The 16563-nt window shown below is 41.1% G+C and overlaps 1 protein-coding gene and 1 long non-coding RNA gene across 3 annotated transcripts in view; one reads left to right on the top strand and one right to left on the bottom strand.

The window, feature by feature from the left end:
- The window catches only part of LOC310717058, a 1278-nt gene extending 512 nt beyond the window's left edge, over window positions 1–766 (bottom strand). Inside the window, exons 1-2 of the long non-coding RNA XR_014530737.1 lie at window positions 134–766; window positions 1–74 (exon numbers count right to left, since the gene is read on the bottom strand). The exon at window positions 1–74 is cut by the window's left edge and continues 512 nt beyond it. This is a non-coding gene — a long non-coding RNA (uncharacterized lncRNA). The remainder of the gene's footprint in view (window positions 75–133) is intronic.
- The window catches only part of xirp2a (xin actin binding repeat containing 2a), a 34343-nt gene that overhangs the window by 15135 nt on the left and 2645 nt on the right, over window positions 1–16563 (top strand). Inside the window, exons 1-7 of one of the 2 annotated variants that reach the window (XM_083524265.1) lie at window positions 1332–1514; window positions 4143–4267; window positions 4835–4963; window positions 6189–6251; window positions 6344–6410; window positions 6530–6633; window positions 7498–16465. In XM_083524265.1, coding sequence (XP_083380391.1) covers window positions 4838–4963; window positions 6189–6251; window positions 6344–6410; window positions 6530–6633; window positions 7498–16465 — 9328 coding nt within the window. In that variant the 5' untranslated portion in view covers window positions 1332–1514; window positions 4143–4267; window positions 4835–4837. Of the gene's footprint in view, window positions 1–1331; window positions 1515–4142; window positions 4268–4834; window positions 4964–6188; window positions 6252–6343; window positions 6411–6529; window positions 6634–7497; window positions 16466–16563 lie in introns of those variants that run through there. The other variant, XM_083524264.1, reaches the window with a different exon arrangement.

The following is a 16563-nucleotide window of genomic DNA, read 5'->3' as shown; positions in this document are numbered from 1 at the left end:
CATTTTAGTCTCATGCCGTCATGTGTATCGACTCGTTCTTTTTCATCCAAGTAGCACAGAGGTAAACAAAACAACTAGCAAGCATGTTTTCGTAAACACAGGGATGCTAAGTTGTAATAGGAACATATATGACACTGACGTTATGACAGAACAAATTATTAAATCGTCAACAAAAACGTGTTAAACAACCCAGAATACGTTTGACATTTTCGATTTTACATAATAGCCGCCTTTTGCTTGGCGCCTCATGAGGTGGTATCGTGGAATGGTTTTCCAACAATCGTAAGGTGTTGTGTGCTTGTTGGCTGCTTTTCTTTCACTCTTCAGTCCAAATCATTCCAAACCATCTCAACTGGATGAGTGATTGTGGGGGAGAGGTCATCGGATGCATCACTCCATCGCTCTCCTTTCAGAAAAATACCTAATCTTACATAACATAAGGTGTATTTGGGGTTATTGTCCTGTTGGTAGAGTAATGATGGTCCCACTTAATGCAAAATCAATTGGCAAGTTAAAAGTGCCCTCAATTTTGACTGGAAGTTTTAGTGGAAGATGCCTGCACCCAAGGTCTCCTCATTCTACATCAGTTCCTGAATTTATTAATGCTCTTGCGGCTGAATGAATCTCCAGAAATCTCCATAAGCACACTCTAGAATCTTGTGGAACATCTTATCAGAAGTGTGGAGGTTATTATAACAGCAAACGGGGACTAAATGTGGAACAGGATGTTCAAAAAACACATACCAAACTTATGATGTGTATATATATATATATATATATATATATATCAATGACCCAGATTTGTTTGAGCATCATATATATATATATATATATATATATATATATATATATATATATATATATATATATATATATATATATATATATATATATATATATATATGATGCTCAAACAAATCTGGGTCATTGATATATGTATATATCAATGACCCATATATATATATATATATATATATATATCTCACCTGACCATCGTCATTTATTGACTCATGGGAACTCTCAGTGGGTGATTCCAGAAAACCTTCTTCCTGCATGTACATCTGATTTGTCAGTCTAACTTAAAGTGAGCGTGACTGAACATGACGTCTCAGACTGTGTGTGTGGGATAGAGTGTGTGTGAGGCATGACTGACTGACACTGTCTCTCTCTATGACTTCAGGTTAAGGGCATGTCTGGTAGCTGAGCTAAAAAGGGCCACCATGCTCCTGATGCTGGTCATCTTTTTTTAAATGGACAGAAGGGAGGGGGGGCAGAGAGAGGGGGTAGACGGGTAAGAGAGGGAGTGAGGGAGGGGGGTGTCTAAAATAAAACCAGCTGTCTCGGTCCTCGGGCATTCTGAAGTGAACAGGACTGAAATCAGGAGCTGGTCTCCAAACACTCACACTCATACACACTTAAAAACTGAGGCAAGGCTTAGCGAGTTAACTGGAATCTCCAGGTGGGATCTGTATCATCCAAGTGAATCGATATTATCAGTGGTCCAGCTACATAAGGTGAGTACTGTTTTACAGAGACGGGGTAGAGGGAATAAAGCAAGTGGCATCAAACGTGGCACATTCGAGTTAGAAATACATCTAGCAGGAAGTGCGAAATGTAATATTGGAATGTAACAATGTATATATAATGTTTATATGAAGTAATTGTAAAACCTGAACCTTCTCTATGATCTTCTAATTTCGTTTAATCTAGTCGTTTTTGTTTCCTAACACTTGGCACTAAGTCTGTTCATCGATGTTCAATGAGATTTGAGAACATTTCAGCTGTTTTCTGAGTTCTACGACTTTTAAGCTTTGTTTCTGTGACTAACTTTTGGTTCTGGATTTATTTCAAATCCCTTCCTGAACCTACATCTTTTCTGTTCTTTTCTTTTCTTCAGTTGAGAAAGAAATGTTTTACGTTAAGATTTTGGGGCAGGATTGTGTGAGGAAATGGGATGTGAAAACATTCTTGAAGATATCTCTGTTAGGGAAAGACCTTATAAAAGTTTCATTCGGATGTCTCAGAATGGGGCCCGTCTCAAATGGCCTGTATGTCCAAGACCTCTTTGAAGGCGCTCAGAATAGAGACGAACCCTAGAAATATCTTATAGAAGAGATAGAAAGACAGAATCAGAGAGAGGGAGAGAGAGATTTGTTTTGATTATTTGGAATGGGATACTTTCTAATGAAGATAATGATAAAAAAGAAATAGCTGATTTTAAATAGTTAATTGTGGCACTAACTGTGGAATCTTCTAGAAATACATTCTTATCCTTCTGAATTTTAGGAAGTTCCTCTTCCTGAAAGTTCTTCCTTTCTTTCTCAGTGTCTCTGTTTTTTCCTGAAACATGACACAGCAGGATTTCGATATTTTTTAACTCCACACCACTGTAATTCATCTTGACGTCCTCATTACCCCGAGCACTCAGGTTTTCATGGAATGTGAGGACCTGATATTTGTGTGTCTCTGTGATCCCTGTATCTCTGCATCCCTCCATCCCTCTGTTTAAAGAGTGTCGTGTGTCCTCTATGTTACAGGTGTTAAGTTTCTGACCAGCTGCCACTAAAAACCCAGTCTATTCGAGACACATTTCTGTCTCTCTGTCTCTGTCTCTGCCTGGATAGCTTTACCCTGACATGCCCTAAATAGCAGCCCTGTTAAAATTAACAGCCTGTGGAACATATCCTTGTCACGTGATGTGCTTGCAGTGCTCAACTGATGCAAGAGCAGCATGCAGGTTTATGAAGCCGTAACGTCGAGACAACTAAATCTGTAATCACTCAGTCATCACCGAAAAAAAATCATTTAGATGTTAATGATATCTGCTAATTTTTACTACAAAATCCTCATGTACGGGGTATTAGACCGTTTGTGTTCATAATTATTGTCAGGATTCTTTAAATATCTGGGGCTGGTGAGGGATCTGATTCTCATGCCTCTGCATTTTACACTTTTACAACAGCGTCCTTCATACGACATACCTCAAAATAAAAGAGAGAGAGAGAGAGAGAAAGTGAGAAAAACAGAAAAAGTCAGACATACAGAGATACAAAATTAGAGAAAAAGAAAGTGTAAGAAACTGAGAAAGAGAAAGATGTAGCTTGAGAACAACTGATAAAAAGAGCCAGACAGAAAAAAGATACATGTATAGAGAGCAAGAGAGCGAATATAATACAAGTAACTTTAATGGAAACAGAGTTAAAGGAGACACAGGAAGGAAAAGATTGAGAGCGATATATAGAAAGTGAGAAAGAGAAAAAGACAGACATACAGAGATACATAATTAAAGAAAAAGAAAGTGTAAGAAACTGACAGACTGACAAAGAAAAAGACGCAGATTGAGAACGACTGATACAAAGAGCAGGAGAGATGAAAGAGAAAGGGAGAATGAGTGAGGAAAAAGAAAAGAGAGAGAGAGAGTACAACGGGGTTAAATAAGAAACAGGAAAGAAAAGAAAGACAGATAGATAAAGGAAGTGAGAAAGACAGAGAATACTAAATTGGAAAGTGTAAGAAAAAGAAAAACAGACAGACACAGGTAGATTGATAGAAAGAGCGGTTGAGACAATAGCGAGAGACAGACGGAAAGAGATACAGGATATAGAAAGTGAGAGGAAAAGACAATCAGAATTAGAGACAGAGTGAGACATAAAGTGAGACAAAGTGTGGGAAAGAGAATGACAGATAGAGGGAGAGAAGGACGTTAAGAAAGATAGACAGCAAATAAGAGGAAAATAGAAAGAAGGACAAACAAACAGGGAGACAGAGAAAGAAAAGGCAAAAGAAAGAGAGACTAAAATTGAGACAGAGAATGATTGAGAAAAAGGGAGTGACCATTAAAGACAGAGAAACAGAGAGAAATGATAAGATTCAGTGAGAAATACAGTACTGATGACTGATAGAGAAAAACAGAGAGAAAGAGGATGAGTAATGAAATAATGTGCCAGTGCGAAGGGGAGAATTTGCAGGTCAAATGCGGCACACTGATGAGCCGAAACAAACCAAGAGCAATGTTCCACTGCTCGGAAAAATCAAGACAAGTTCTGGTTCTGCTTTAAACCTTCAGACTCAGTGAACAGTGTGTACAGTTTGGTGATTTCATGAAAGCTAGAAAAAAAAACACAAGCGTGTTTGTATTGCAGCTCCAGACTGCGGCGCAGTTTCAATCGGCGGCACTGAAGGTGAAGTCGAGACTGTTCCTCTAAAAGAACGACTGGCCTTGTACAAGGCTGCAATCAGCAAGGAGGAGAAAAGCACCGCTAGTGTGGTAAACACACACACACACACACACACACACACACACACACACACACACACACACACACACACACACACACACAGAGCTATTGATTTACCGCTTCAAGCATACGGAGCCGAGAGACAGGGTTCCTCTTCCCTCTTCCACTTCCTGATTAATATTTATCACTGTGTGAGCTGATCTCAGAGAACGGGCCTGAGAGAGAGAGAGAGAGAGAGAGAGAGAGAGAGAGAGAGAGAGAGAGAGAGAGATAAATAGATTGATAGAGAGAGAGAGAGAGAGAGAGAGAGAGAGAGAGAGAGAGAGAGAGAGAGATAAATAGATTGATAGAGAGAGAGAGAGAGAGAGAGAGAGAGAGAGAGAGAGAGAAATAGATTGATAGAGAGAGAGGGAGAGAGAGAGAGAGAGAGAGAGAGAGAGAGAGAGAGAGAGAGAGAGAGAGAGAGAGAGAAAGACATGCCACACTGTTTTTCAGCATCATGCTTCCAAGCAACAATGTCTCACTAATGTCTATGTGTGTGTGTGTGTGTGTGTGTGTGTGTGTGTGTGTGTGTGTGTGTGTGTGTGTGTGTGTAGGTCATGGAAGATTCTGAGGCATGCTCTCTGCCAGGTGGACTGGCCAGCGTGAAGAAACAGTTTGAGAGCCAGAAAGTCAGTTCCTCATCTCAAAACACAGTCACACAATACCACTACCAGCAGAGACAGGTAACAACACACACACACACACACACACACACACACACACACACACACACACACACACACACACACAGAGATACACACACAGATACACATTGAAGACGTTTTGACCAAAATGTCACAATGCATAATCTTTGCCTTTAATATCTCAGGGTTTCTGCAGGTTGCAAAAAGTCAAATGTAAGACTTTGAAAAACCTTTTTAAGATTATTAAAAATCTAAATTTAAGACCTGTATAACATCAAAAACACACAAATGCGTTGTTAGCGACTGGCGTTAACCGAGACCTAAATTCATTTATTTCAAGCCAAGTATGGCTAAACGTACACTTCCTCATAACGGAAAAAAATGAACAGAAAGCTGATTGGCTGTTGCAGGTTGGTCTCAATTGTAATCATCATACAGCTAATTATATTTGGACTTTGCGAAAGAACGAAAATTACAACACCGCGGAAACACCACGTATTTCAACGAGCATTTTAAAGAGCGTTAGAGGGCAGCGTTACATGGGCATCGGAAAATTAAGACCTGTTTCAAAGTTTTTAAGACCGAGACCAGCGAATTTACAACTTTTTAAGACCCGAGGGAAACCCTGTATTATCCCACATTTCCAATTATACATTGCAATGAGAGTACAAGATATTGAGACCATAAACAGGCTATGCTATATATAAGGTTCTGGTTACCTGACCTGAAGGTCTGAAGTTTAAGATGCCACTGTTGGGGCCCTTAAGAAAGACCCTTAACCCTTTGAGCTCCAGGGGTGCTTAATCATGGCTGACCCTGCCTTCCTAACAAAGCTGGGGTATAAAACACCTTTTTTATTTTTTGAATATATATGTAGTTCTAGGATCTCAGATTTTTATCTCATTTATGAGTTGCTCAGGAGCTCCTGGTTCCACAATCCCAAATTACTGCATAAAACTTTAAAGAACATTACATATAATTGCATACTCCAATGCTCATGATATTTCTCACTCAACGGTGTCATGTTTTAATGATTTATAATTACGCTCTTGGTGAGGATGGGTTCCCTGTTGAGTCTGATTCCTCTCAAGGTTTCTTTCTCATACCATTTATTGCTCATTCAAGGATAAATACAGATCAATTAAATATAAGTGAATTTGGATTCTTATATTATGTAAAGCTGCTTTGAGACAATGTCCAATGTGAAAATTGCTATAGAAATAAAATCAATTTATGATGCAAAGGTTGTTGTGTTTTTTAACAGGAAGTCATGAGCTCATCTGAAACGAGTGTGAGGAGTAGTGTGAGAGAGAGTCACGATATCAAGGTATGACAGTTGTATGCAAGAATGCAAAAAACGCTGCTTGGGTTTGTGAATGTTGGTATGTGTGTGTTAATATGTCTGTTGTGTTTATGCAGATGTCACAGGACCAGAAACTTCAGCAGAATGTAGCATCCAGCTTTGGGAACCATTTTGATGAAAAAGGTACGTTAATAAGGCGTGTCAAATCCCATTGGCTTTTTAATGCCATGCAAAATGAATGAATTAATTAATGTGCACTTATGGATTAATTTATTTTTTTGGTTCTGCTCCTGCGCTTTTAGTGGTGGTGATTGGAGATCAGGAGCTGGCCAAAATCTCCACCCAAGCACTAAAGCAGCAGCACGAGAAAAACATTGAAGAAGCCACTCCAAGCAAACACATCAAGGTAATGAAGGGCCACGAGTGCACAATGAACCGCATCCTTTCACCAATCATCCAATCAGATTTATTATAATCAAAAACCTGTTTTTTTTTCATTAGAGAGATGAGTATCAGGACATTTTAACATTTTTAGAAACATAAAAGTGAAATGGATGACACGTTATAGGCCAAAGCTTTTATAATGCTACAGTTTCTGTTTTCATTTTATTTTGTAAATCTTTTATTACAAACCTGCAATTAATATAAATAACATGGCCATGATTCAGTAATCTGAAGAAACTGGAAAGTTTGGGGTTTTTTTGTAGATGATGGACCTAAAATGTTTAGTGTTACATATATTAGATACTATTTACATTGAAATTGAGAATTTTACTTGGATTAATATACTGAAAAATGTTAGTTTCCCTAAATGGAAACACTTCAGTAAAGTACAGATACGCAAAAAAGCTACATAAATACAGTAACGTATTACATTTACTTTGTTACTGTCCACTGAGTTTAATTATTGCCTTATAAATTCTTATATCCAAACTGTTACACCCCTTATATACAGAACATGCAAAAGTACACATCAGTTAGAAGCACTGTGATCACAACATATCAGTGTCTGCACTTATACTGTCCTCATGCATTACTGAGCTTTGGCCACACATAAGATCTTGTTCCTACATTTCAGTAGGTCCTGACCAGTTTTGAATTAAATCAGGATGTCACTTGCAGGAGTTCTATTGTAATTCTTTTGTTCCCTGTTAAAATGAATTAACAATGAATTAGCAGACGTTATGAAATGTTTTTTTTGAAAACTTTCAATATTTCATGATGATGAATTTACTAAAATGATTACTCTTTTCCTCCCTCACCAACAAAGATTGATCTTGATTACAACCAGTTTCAGTGGGCACCAGTAAATATGTCATCATCCAAAGTTGAAACAGAAAGTGCTTACGAGTCTGTTAACAAAACTGCAAAGACGAGCTCCGCTAGCTTCGCATCCTCATCCGCCCATCATGAAAGCGCTGAGCAGTTTCCACCACCGCCACCAACCGCAGACCTTCTTCAGGTCCCTGTTGAGGAACTGTGTTGCAGTTCTCCTCAGCCACCTGATCAACATGGATGCCAAAAATATCCAATCACCAAGGAGCAGTATTCCAAGCAGAGGAACCTCTATGAGCTGAAACGCTTGTACAAGCATATCCATCCAGAGGTACGCAAAAACCTGGAGCGGGACTTTATTACTGAGATGGAGCACTCTCACGTAGATAGTGACGAGGAACTTAGTGGTGATGTGCAGCAAGCGCGCTACGTGTTTGAGAACAACGGCAGCAGTCCTGGGAAATGTATGAGCCCGGAAAGAGAGTATTTGGAATGGGATGAGATTCTAAAAGGCGAGGTGCAGTCAATGCGTTGGATGTTTGAGAACAAGCCACTTGATACTATTAAAGATGACACACCAGATGAGAATGAAAGCAGAAACATTGCACAGCAGGAAATAATTGCTGGGAAAGATGTTAAATACACAACATGGATGTTTGAAACACAACCTATTGATGCTCTTGGTACAGAAACCCCCGACTCAGTAGAGCTTAGTAGAAAACTAACAGATCTAGCAAGAGGAGATGTGCAAACTGCGACCTGGTTATTTGAGACACAGCCTCTAGACACTATGAATAAAATTTACCAAGAAGATGATGAAGAGGAACATGCAGTGTATACCAAAGATATTGCAGGAGGAGATGTAAAAACTGCCAGATACTTGTTTGAGACTCAGCATCTTGATTCCCTTGGCCACACTGAGACAATTGATGAGACCCACTTCCTACAGCTGAAATCAGAACTGGAGGAAATTAAAGGTGAGGTCAGAACTACGACCAAAATGTTCGAAACACATCCTATGTGTGTCATTCGTGGAGATTCAGGTGAGATGTTGGAGATTACAACTGTGCGCCGTGAAGAAACCGAAAAGGGGGACGTAAAAACCTCCCGCTGGCTTTTTGAAACCCAGCCTCTGGATATGATTAACAAAGACCCAACCAAAGTTAAGATCATTTGCGGGGTGTCAATGGAAGAAAATTATCAGGGTGGGGTAAATCGGGGTAGGTGGCTTTTTGAGACGAAGACTTTAGATCAAATCAAAGATGAAGAAATGGAACACACCAAAACTCAAAAAGAAGAGATCATGGGAGCAGATGTTAGAAGACACTGCATGGTTTTTGAGACACAGCCTATGGACTCATTAAGGGATAATGACAATGCCAGGCCTTCGGAACCAGCAGAGATCATTGGAGGCGATGTAACATCGGCCAGGCATTTGTTTGAGACTGTGCCAATGGAAAACCTAAAGGAGTTGCCCGAAGTTGGAAAACTAGAAAAGGTTGTTGCTTTGGAGGAGGAGAAAGGAGATGTAAGACATCAGAGGTGGTTATTCGAGAGCAAGCCTCTCGAGCAAATTCGGGAGGATAAAAAAGAAATCACTCGAACGGTTAAGCTTGAGGAGCTAGACAAGGGTGATGTCATCAATTGTAAAGAAATATTTGAGACCTTGGATCTGAGCAAGTGCACAGATACACAGAAGATAGCAGTGGAAGGTGTCACAAGTGGATCAGTGAAGTCTAACAAAGTACTCTTTGAGTCCACCCCCTTATATGCCATAGAGGATAGCTCAGGACAATACCATGAAGTCAAAACCGTACACCGTGAGGAAATTGTAAAGGGTGATGTCCGAAGCTGCAAGTGGATGTTTGAGACTCGTCCGATCGACCAGTTTGACGACAGTATCAACAAATTCCAGATTATCAAGGGAATTTCAAAGCAGGAGATTGAATCAGGGGATGTCAAAACAGCGAAATGGTTGTTCGAAACTCAGCCTTTAGATGGGATCAAATATTTCAGCAACATGGAAGAAGAGGACAACAGAAAGAACGAAGCCACTGAGATCCAAAAGGGTGATGTCAAGACTTGCAGGTGGCTGTTTGAGACTCAGCCGATGGATGAGCTGTACGAAAAGGCAGAGGTAAAAACGGAGGACGCGACAGAGATCCAGAAGGGTGATGTTAAAACCTGTACTTGGCTTTTTGAGACCCAGAACCTCGACAGTATCAAAGACGAATCTGAGACTGTTTTAAAAACATGTACGGTTCAACAAGAGGATGTTCAAGGCAAGGATGTACGTCTGGCCCGCTTTCTCTTTGAAACGGAAAACTTGGAGAATATTAAAGGCACTGAGGATCAGAATAGCTTCAAGCGAGTCACACAGATTGATATCCAGTCTGGAGATGTGTCAAGGATGAAGTACATATTCGAGACCCAGGCAGCTGACATCATGACCTCCACTTCAGAGGAGACCATGCAGCAACTAAAGTCTCGCCAAACTGATGATATCCAGAAAGGTAATGTCGTCAACTGCACCTGGATGTTCGAAAATCAGCCGATTGATGCCATCAGGGAGAATGCTGAAGAGTCCAGAGAGGTGCGTACAGTCACGGATGTTAAAGGCGGGAATGTCGACAAAGGTCGTTTTATCTTTGAAACCTATTCCCTGGATACGATTCAAGAGGATTCTTCGAAGACAGAGATCAACAAGCTACAGAGCATCATCCGAGAGGAGATTGAAAAAGGAGATGTGAAAAACTACACTATGATGTTTGAGACCCAACCTCTGTATGCTATTCGAGACAAAGAAGGACACTTTCATGAAGTTACTACAGTCACTAAAGAGGAAATTCTGAGAGGTGACGTCATTGGGGCGAGATGGCTGTTTGAGACAAAGCCGCTAGACTCAATTAGAGAGACAGATGAGGTTTATCTAATCAAGGCTGTTACTGAGGAAGACATACAGAAAGGTGATGTCAATACAGCGAGGTGGAGGTTTGAAACTCAACCCCTTGATCAAATTACTGAGGATATGAAGGTTACTTTAAAGACAGTTGCAGATATTCAGGGTGGAGATGTCAAAACCAACATGCAGCGCTTTGAAAACGATGACATGTCTCAGAAACATGTGAGAACAGTGAGTGTAAGTGAAATACAAAAAGGGGACGTGAGAAGCTCCACATGGATGTTTGAAACACGTACAATTGACAAGATCCGCGGAGAGGGCTCCGAATATGATGATATGGAAAAAGTAACACGAGAGGAAGTGCTGAAGGGTGATGTTAAACAGTCGGTATGGCTTTTTGAAAAGCAACCTCTTGATTGCATTAAGGAGAGTGATGGAACAGAAATCACGGTTTCTCGCGAGGAAATTCCCAAAGCCGATGTAAAGACTACGACATGGCTTTTTGAAACTACAGCACTGACTGACTTTAACGAGACCAATGTAGAGAAGACAGAGATCATTGGCAAAAGTGTCAAGGAAACATTAGAGGAACTTTACAGTCAGAAAATGGTGGACTCCCAGGGGATTATTCTAGAAGCAGATGAGATTGGTGACATTCGGATGGCCAAGTACAAACTGCTCAATCAGGAGTCTCCAGAGATCCAAAGAGAGGAGGTTATTCGAGGAGACCTGAATAGCATCATGATGAACCTGCTCAATAGACGTGAGACAACAGAGAGAGGCATTACTATTGATGTAGAGGAGAGGGGAAACATCAACACAACAGTTAAACAGCTCTTTAGTCAAGATAAGGATGTTAATGTTGAGAAGGAAGAGATCATTAGAGGAGACATACAAGAAGCAATAAACAACCTGCTGAAGAAGGACGGAACAGGGAAACATGGCATTTTAATTCAGGAAGATGAGAAAGGAGATGTAAGGATGACTATATATGCCCTGTTGAACAAGGAAGAAGAAAATAGACTTGCAAAAGAGGACATTGTTAAAGGAAATGTCCGCGGAACTGTAAACAGGCTGTTGTACAACAGTGATGGCAAAGACCAGGCCTCTAAAATACAAATAAGTGATACAGAGAGAGGTAATGTCAGTTTCTATTCAACTTGTATCGAGTCTGGAGCCCTGGACTATCTAAAACAATTTCAGTTAGGATCAGATGAAACCTATAATGAAACAGCTAAAGAAAAGATTATCGGAGGTGATGTGGAGAATACAAAACTGATCCTGAGAAACAGTCGTCATGAAGTTGGAAGAACTGTGGCTAAAGATGAAATTGTTCCTGGGGACGTTCACAACACAGTCCAGGTTTTTATGATGGAACCAGTCCTGTCTTTGCACAATGTTGAGAAGGAGGAAATTGTAAAGGGAGACTTGAGAGCAGCCCTTGACTCACTTACCCAAGCAGTAAATCAGCACAAAACCGTTGAAAAAGAGGAGGTGGTGAAAGGCAACATCAACACCACACTTAGATCGTTGGAAGAAGCCCAGAACCAACTCAAAGTAATAGAGAGACCTGAGATTGTTTGTGGGGACATTCAAGGTGCCCTTGAAAGTCTTGAACGATCAACAACTGCTAAGACTGAAGTGATTATCGATGATGTGGTAGCTGGTGATATTAAGGGAACGTTAAAATCCCTTGAAGAGGCGAAACAGGCAGTAAAAGAGGTTGACAAAGAGGAAATTGTCAGAGGTGACATCCAGGCAGCTTTACTGAATTTACAGGAAGCATCAACTGAGAAGAAACTTGTCCAGCATCAAGTGAGTGAACAGGGTGATGTAAAGGGCACCATCCAGCTTCTAATGGAACCTGTGGAACCTGCCTCTCTTCATATGCAAAGAAGAGCTAGCACAGAAGGTGATGTTAAAATGTCAATAAAATCTCTTCATGAGCAGGAACAAAGCCAGATAGAGAAAGAGGAAGTGGTCAAGGGAGATGTTCATGGGACCATCAAATGTCTTATGAAGAAGAAAGAACAGTCCAGTCAAAAGTCAAAAATAAATCCTTCCAGTAGAGTTAAAACTTCCAAAAGTATTTATCAGGTAGATGTTTGCGAATGCCCTGCTACAGCCAAGGTTGAGATTTCAAATCCACACCCTTCAAAAAATATGCCCAAAAAGAGTGAAGCAGGTGTGAGTACCCAAAAACAAACAGAGGTCAAATCCAATCAAAGTCAAGATCAGATTTTCACTCAAGAGCAAAGTTCTAAAACCAATCAAATTAAATCAGTTGGCCACTCAGAATCATCCCAGATCTCACAAAAGATAAATGTAAAAGAGAAGCAAGTAAAACAAAAAGGAAGCCCTGCACCTGCAATCATAAAGAAATGTGTAGAAAAAAAAGAAACAGGTGATAAAAAAACTGAAAATGCTGTTGTGTCCTCTGCTGACACAAACGTGTCAAAACTAACAACTGAAACAACGAAGCAAACCCAAGAAATAAAGACAGTCACTCAGACCACAGTGACAAAAGAGCACACAACAATTACACAAAAGAACACAGAGAATTTAAAATCAGATCAAAATGTGAAGAGCCTAAAGACTGAGCAGAACATCAAGAGTCTGAACCGCAACCTGAATCCAAAGGGAATGATCAAAAAGAAATCACAGCCAGAAATTCACTTCCCACCTCCTCCAACCTCTCCTCCGCCACCTTCCGAGTCAGAGTTCTCGCTTCCTCCTCCTCCCTCTCCAGTCACAGACCCTTGCAGCTCTCCTCATCCTCATCTGGATAGCGATCCTTCCCTGCCACCCCCACCTCCTCCACCTGCCATTGAAGCAGAGCCTGAGTTTTTTCCCCCTCCTCCTCAAGACCTCCTCCCACCGCCCCCATCGCAACAAGAACTGTACTCAGTAACTCAGCCAAACCCTGCAAAGCCAAAGGGCCGACCTATATTTAAAGTGCCTAAGCCTGAGCCTCCTAAGCAGTCCGATCCACCCAAGGCTAAGTGGCAGAAAAAACAAACTGCTCAACCTGCTCCACCACCTCCTCCACCACCACCTCCTCCACAGCCTTCTGTGCATGAACAGAAGGAAAAAGAGGAAAAACATGTTACTTCAGTCACAGAAACCATCGTGAAGGAGAAAAAGCACAATGAAAATGCAAAGTCACTCGAGATGCCACTTCCAGCAGTCACTGAAATTACCTCAAAAATCCCAGTGCAAACAGCAAAGCCAGAAGAATCCTCTCGGCCTAAAAAAGTATTTGTTCCTCCAATAAAACTTCCACCACCCCCAGAGCAAGATATTGATCCAAAGCCCAGGCCTTATGCAAGAAAATTCAAAACACCACTCATGCTGGCAGAAGAAAAGTACCGCAAACAAAGAGATGAAGCCGAGAAGAGTAAGACAGTGTCTACTCCAACGTCTCCTCCTGAAAACATTCATATTCAGGACTTAGATTTGGTGAATACCAGAGCAGAGTCGACCATAGAGAAACACATCCAGTCACAAATTACAGTTGAAGCACACCAAGGCTGTCCTAGTGTGCCAGTCACAGTGCCCAAAGAGACAGCCACAGGAATACAGGAAGAACCATCCTCAAAAGTAGCTAAGCCCCAAACTCCACAAAAGGTACCTAAAACCTTTCAGGTGGGGAAACCTTTCTTTCCCCAAATAGGTAAGAAACTTGAAGTTACCTCTGATAAAAAGCAAGTCACACAAGCCAAAGCTGAAATCAAAGTTCAGCCAAAATCACCAATCCCTTCCCCACCAACAAGTGAGCACCAAGAAAGTCTAAAGGCAAGTTCTCAAACAACTATTTTCAAACGAGCCATTACTCAATCTATACAATCTACTCAATCTGAAGCAACTATTCAGTGTCAATCTGCTGTCTCTAAAAAAGCTGAAGAAACTGTAACTGAAGAAACAAAGACTGTGTCCCCACAACCAACAAAGATTCCCAAAGTGACCCCAAGCTTCAAAGTTAAAACAATTAAAATGCCCAAACAGGAGAAGCTAGAAGAAAAGATGGAAGCATCCCAGAATGTGGAGCAAACAACTATATCTCAGGTATATGTGGATCAGGGTTCCTCTAAAATGGAAAAGCAAGAGCAAGTGGAGCAAATAACCAAGGACACCAAGCTGGAAAATGATCTGAAAAAAACCATGCAAAAGCCAAAAAAGCAGCTGCCTGTTGTGGCCCCAAAACCTTCAGTAGAGATGCATCATATTCTACCAGCCATGTCTATGGAACTTAATCAGCAAGTGTCAGGACAAACAAAAGTTGTTCACTCTCAGCAGGCTAATAAAGAGGAACATGTTCTCATACATGAAGAGAAGTTGGTCAGTCAGAGCTCAGTTCAGCAGCAAAGTATTCAACAAAAGGGAAAATTTCAGATCAAGAAGCACATAAAAAGTTCGGAAATGCCAGCAGGTGATGCAGAGGCCATTAAACAGAACCCAGAAAAAGAAATTAAGGAATATACAGTCGAGACATTAGATATGCAGAAATATGAGGAGATACAAAAATTACTCAGTCATATCAAGGTGATGCAGGAATCAGGAAAAATGGATGTTAAGGTATTCAAGATAATGTTGGCTATGATCCCAGAATGGTTGCTAGGAGACACTGAAAAGTTAGAACTGAGTCGTGCACAGTATAATAAGCAAAAACTTCAGGAGATCATTGTCTATGTGAAGAACCTGGCTCAACTGAAACTCACTTTTTTAGAGGCAAATTTGGCTGCACTGGAAAAGATTGAGTCTAAGTCAGTTGAACAGAAGAAGGCTGTTGGGGGAGCAACACAGAAAATATCAAAAATTAGCATTGGTTCTGCTAAAGTGGACTCTCAGAAGAAATTCACTGAGAAAACAGTTCAAGACATCAAAAATATAGATTTAAAAACTGAGCTTAGAATGAGAACGCCATCTCCCACATATATTTGCATTGAGACTGCCAAAAGGACAGACTCCCCTCTGCTAGTCACCCACTCACCTCCACTATACAGATCAGGTGCTACCCCAACACCCCCACCACGCTGGTCTGAATCATCCACACATTTTAGCCGAGCTACACCCTCTCCCACTATTAGTCGCTCGGAGAAGTTAGCCAAACTACGAGACACTACCATACTCTCTCATGGCATGTCTCCTCTTCCAGTGTCTTTGCCTGAGCAAGTTGTTCTGCTAGGTGAAACAGAGAACTCTCACTCATCTACCCACCAAGAGATCAGTTTTGAGAGCCACATGATGGAGTCATCGATGCTGCAGTCATCCATAGAGTCCAATAAAGACTCCATGTTTAGTGTAAAAGACAAGAAAGAGTTTTTTGAGGAGGCTCAGAAGGCAGAGATGAACCGCCACTATATGAGGAAAGATCCTATTGATATCCCAGAACGCCTGGGGTCTGAAGAGGACAATGAGACAGGGGTCCCTATTGATTTTCACGAGAGAATGAAAGAGGACATGCCCAGGGTTGACCTGTCCAGACTTGTCAATAAATTTGAGTCCCCAAAGTCCACAGTGTATATAAGAAAGGATCCGATTGTTATTCCTGAGAGACTTGGTAGTGATACTGAAGATGCAGAGCATGAACCGGAGAAAAAATCTTCCCAGGTGGAAGAGATTCCATCCTTCGATATCAAGGCCTTGAAGAATGTGTTTGAAATGGGTGAGCAGGCCCACCAATATCTCAGAGATGATAAAAAGAACCTGGAGATGCAGGAGCAATTAGCAGAACCCACAGGTTTCTCTGAGGCAAAGTCAGTAACGGAACATTACTCAACCGTTGATGAGTTTGGTAACAAGGTGGTGGGGTCGAGAAGCCAGAGCACCGCTCATTCTCAGAGTGTGACAACACGTCTTGATCCACCAACATACGCGGATGTGGTTCGAGGCAAGGGTTATGTCCTGGATGTCCCACCTGAGGCTACAGCAGAACAACTTCTAAAGAATTTCCAGCAGTCCTGGGTAGACAGTGAAAACGTTTTCAAGAACCTGGGATTCAGTGTCTCGGAACAGCATAGCTCTCAGAGTGTGTCACATCAACAGCACACTGTCATCACCGGTAAAATTGTGTGATGAGGCATGGAAACACTAACGAGTGTAAGGAGTGTTTACTAAAACAACACAAACGTGCTTGTAAAGTGTTGCTCTAGTGGTCGA

Source organism: Silurus aristotelis, assembly GCF_946808225.1.
Source record: "Silurus aristotelis genome assembly, chromosome: 2".
Lineage (NCBI taxonomy): Eukaryota > Metazoa > Chordata > Actinopteri > Siluriformes > Siluridae > Silurus > Silurus aristotelis.
The sequence above is the reverse complement of the archived record's forward strand: the minus strand, read 5'-3'. Positions and strand labels throughout refer to the sequence as shown.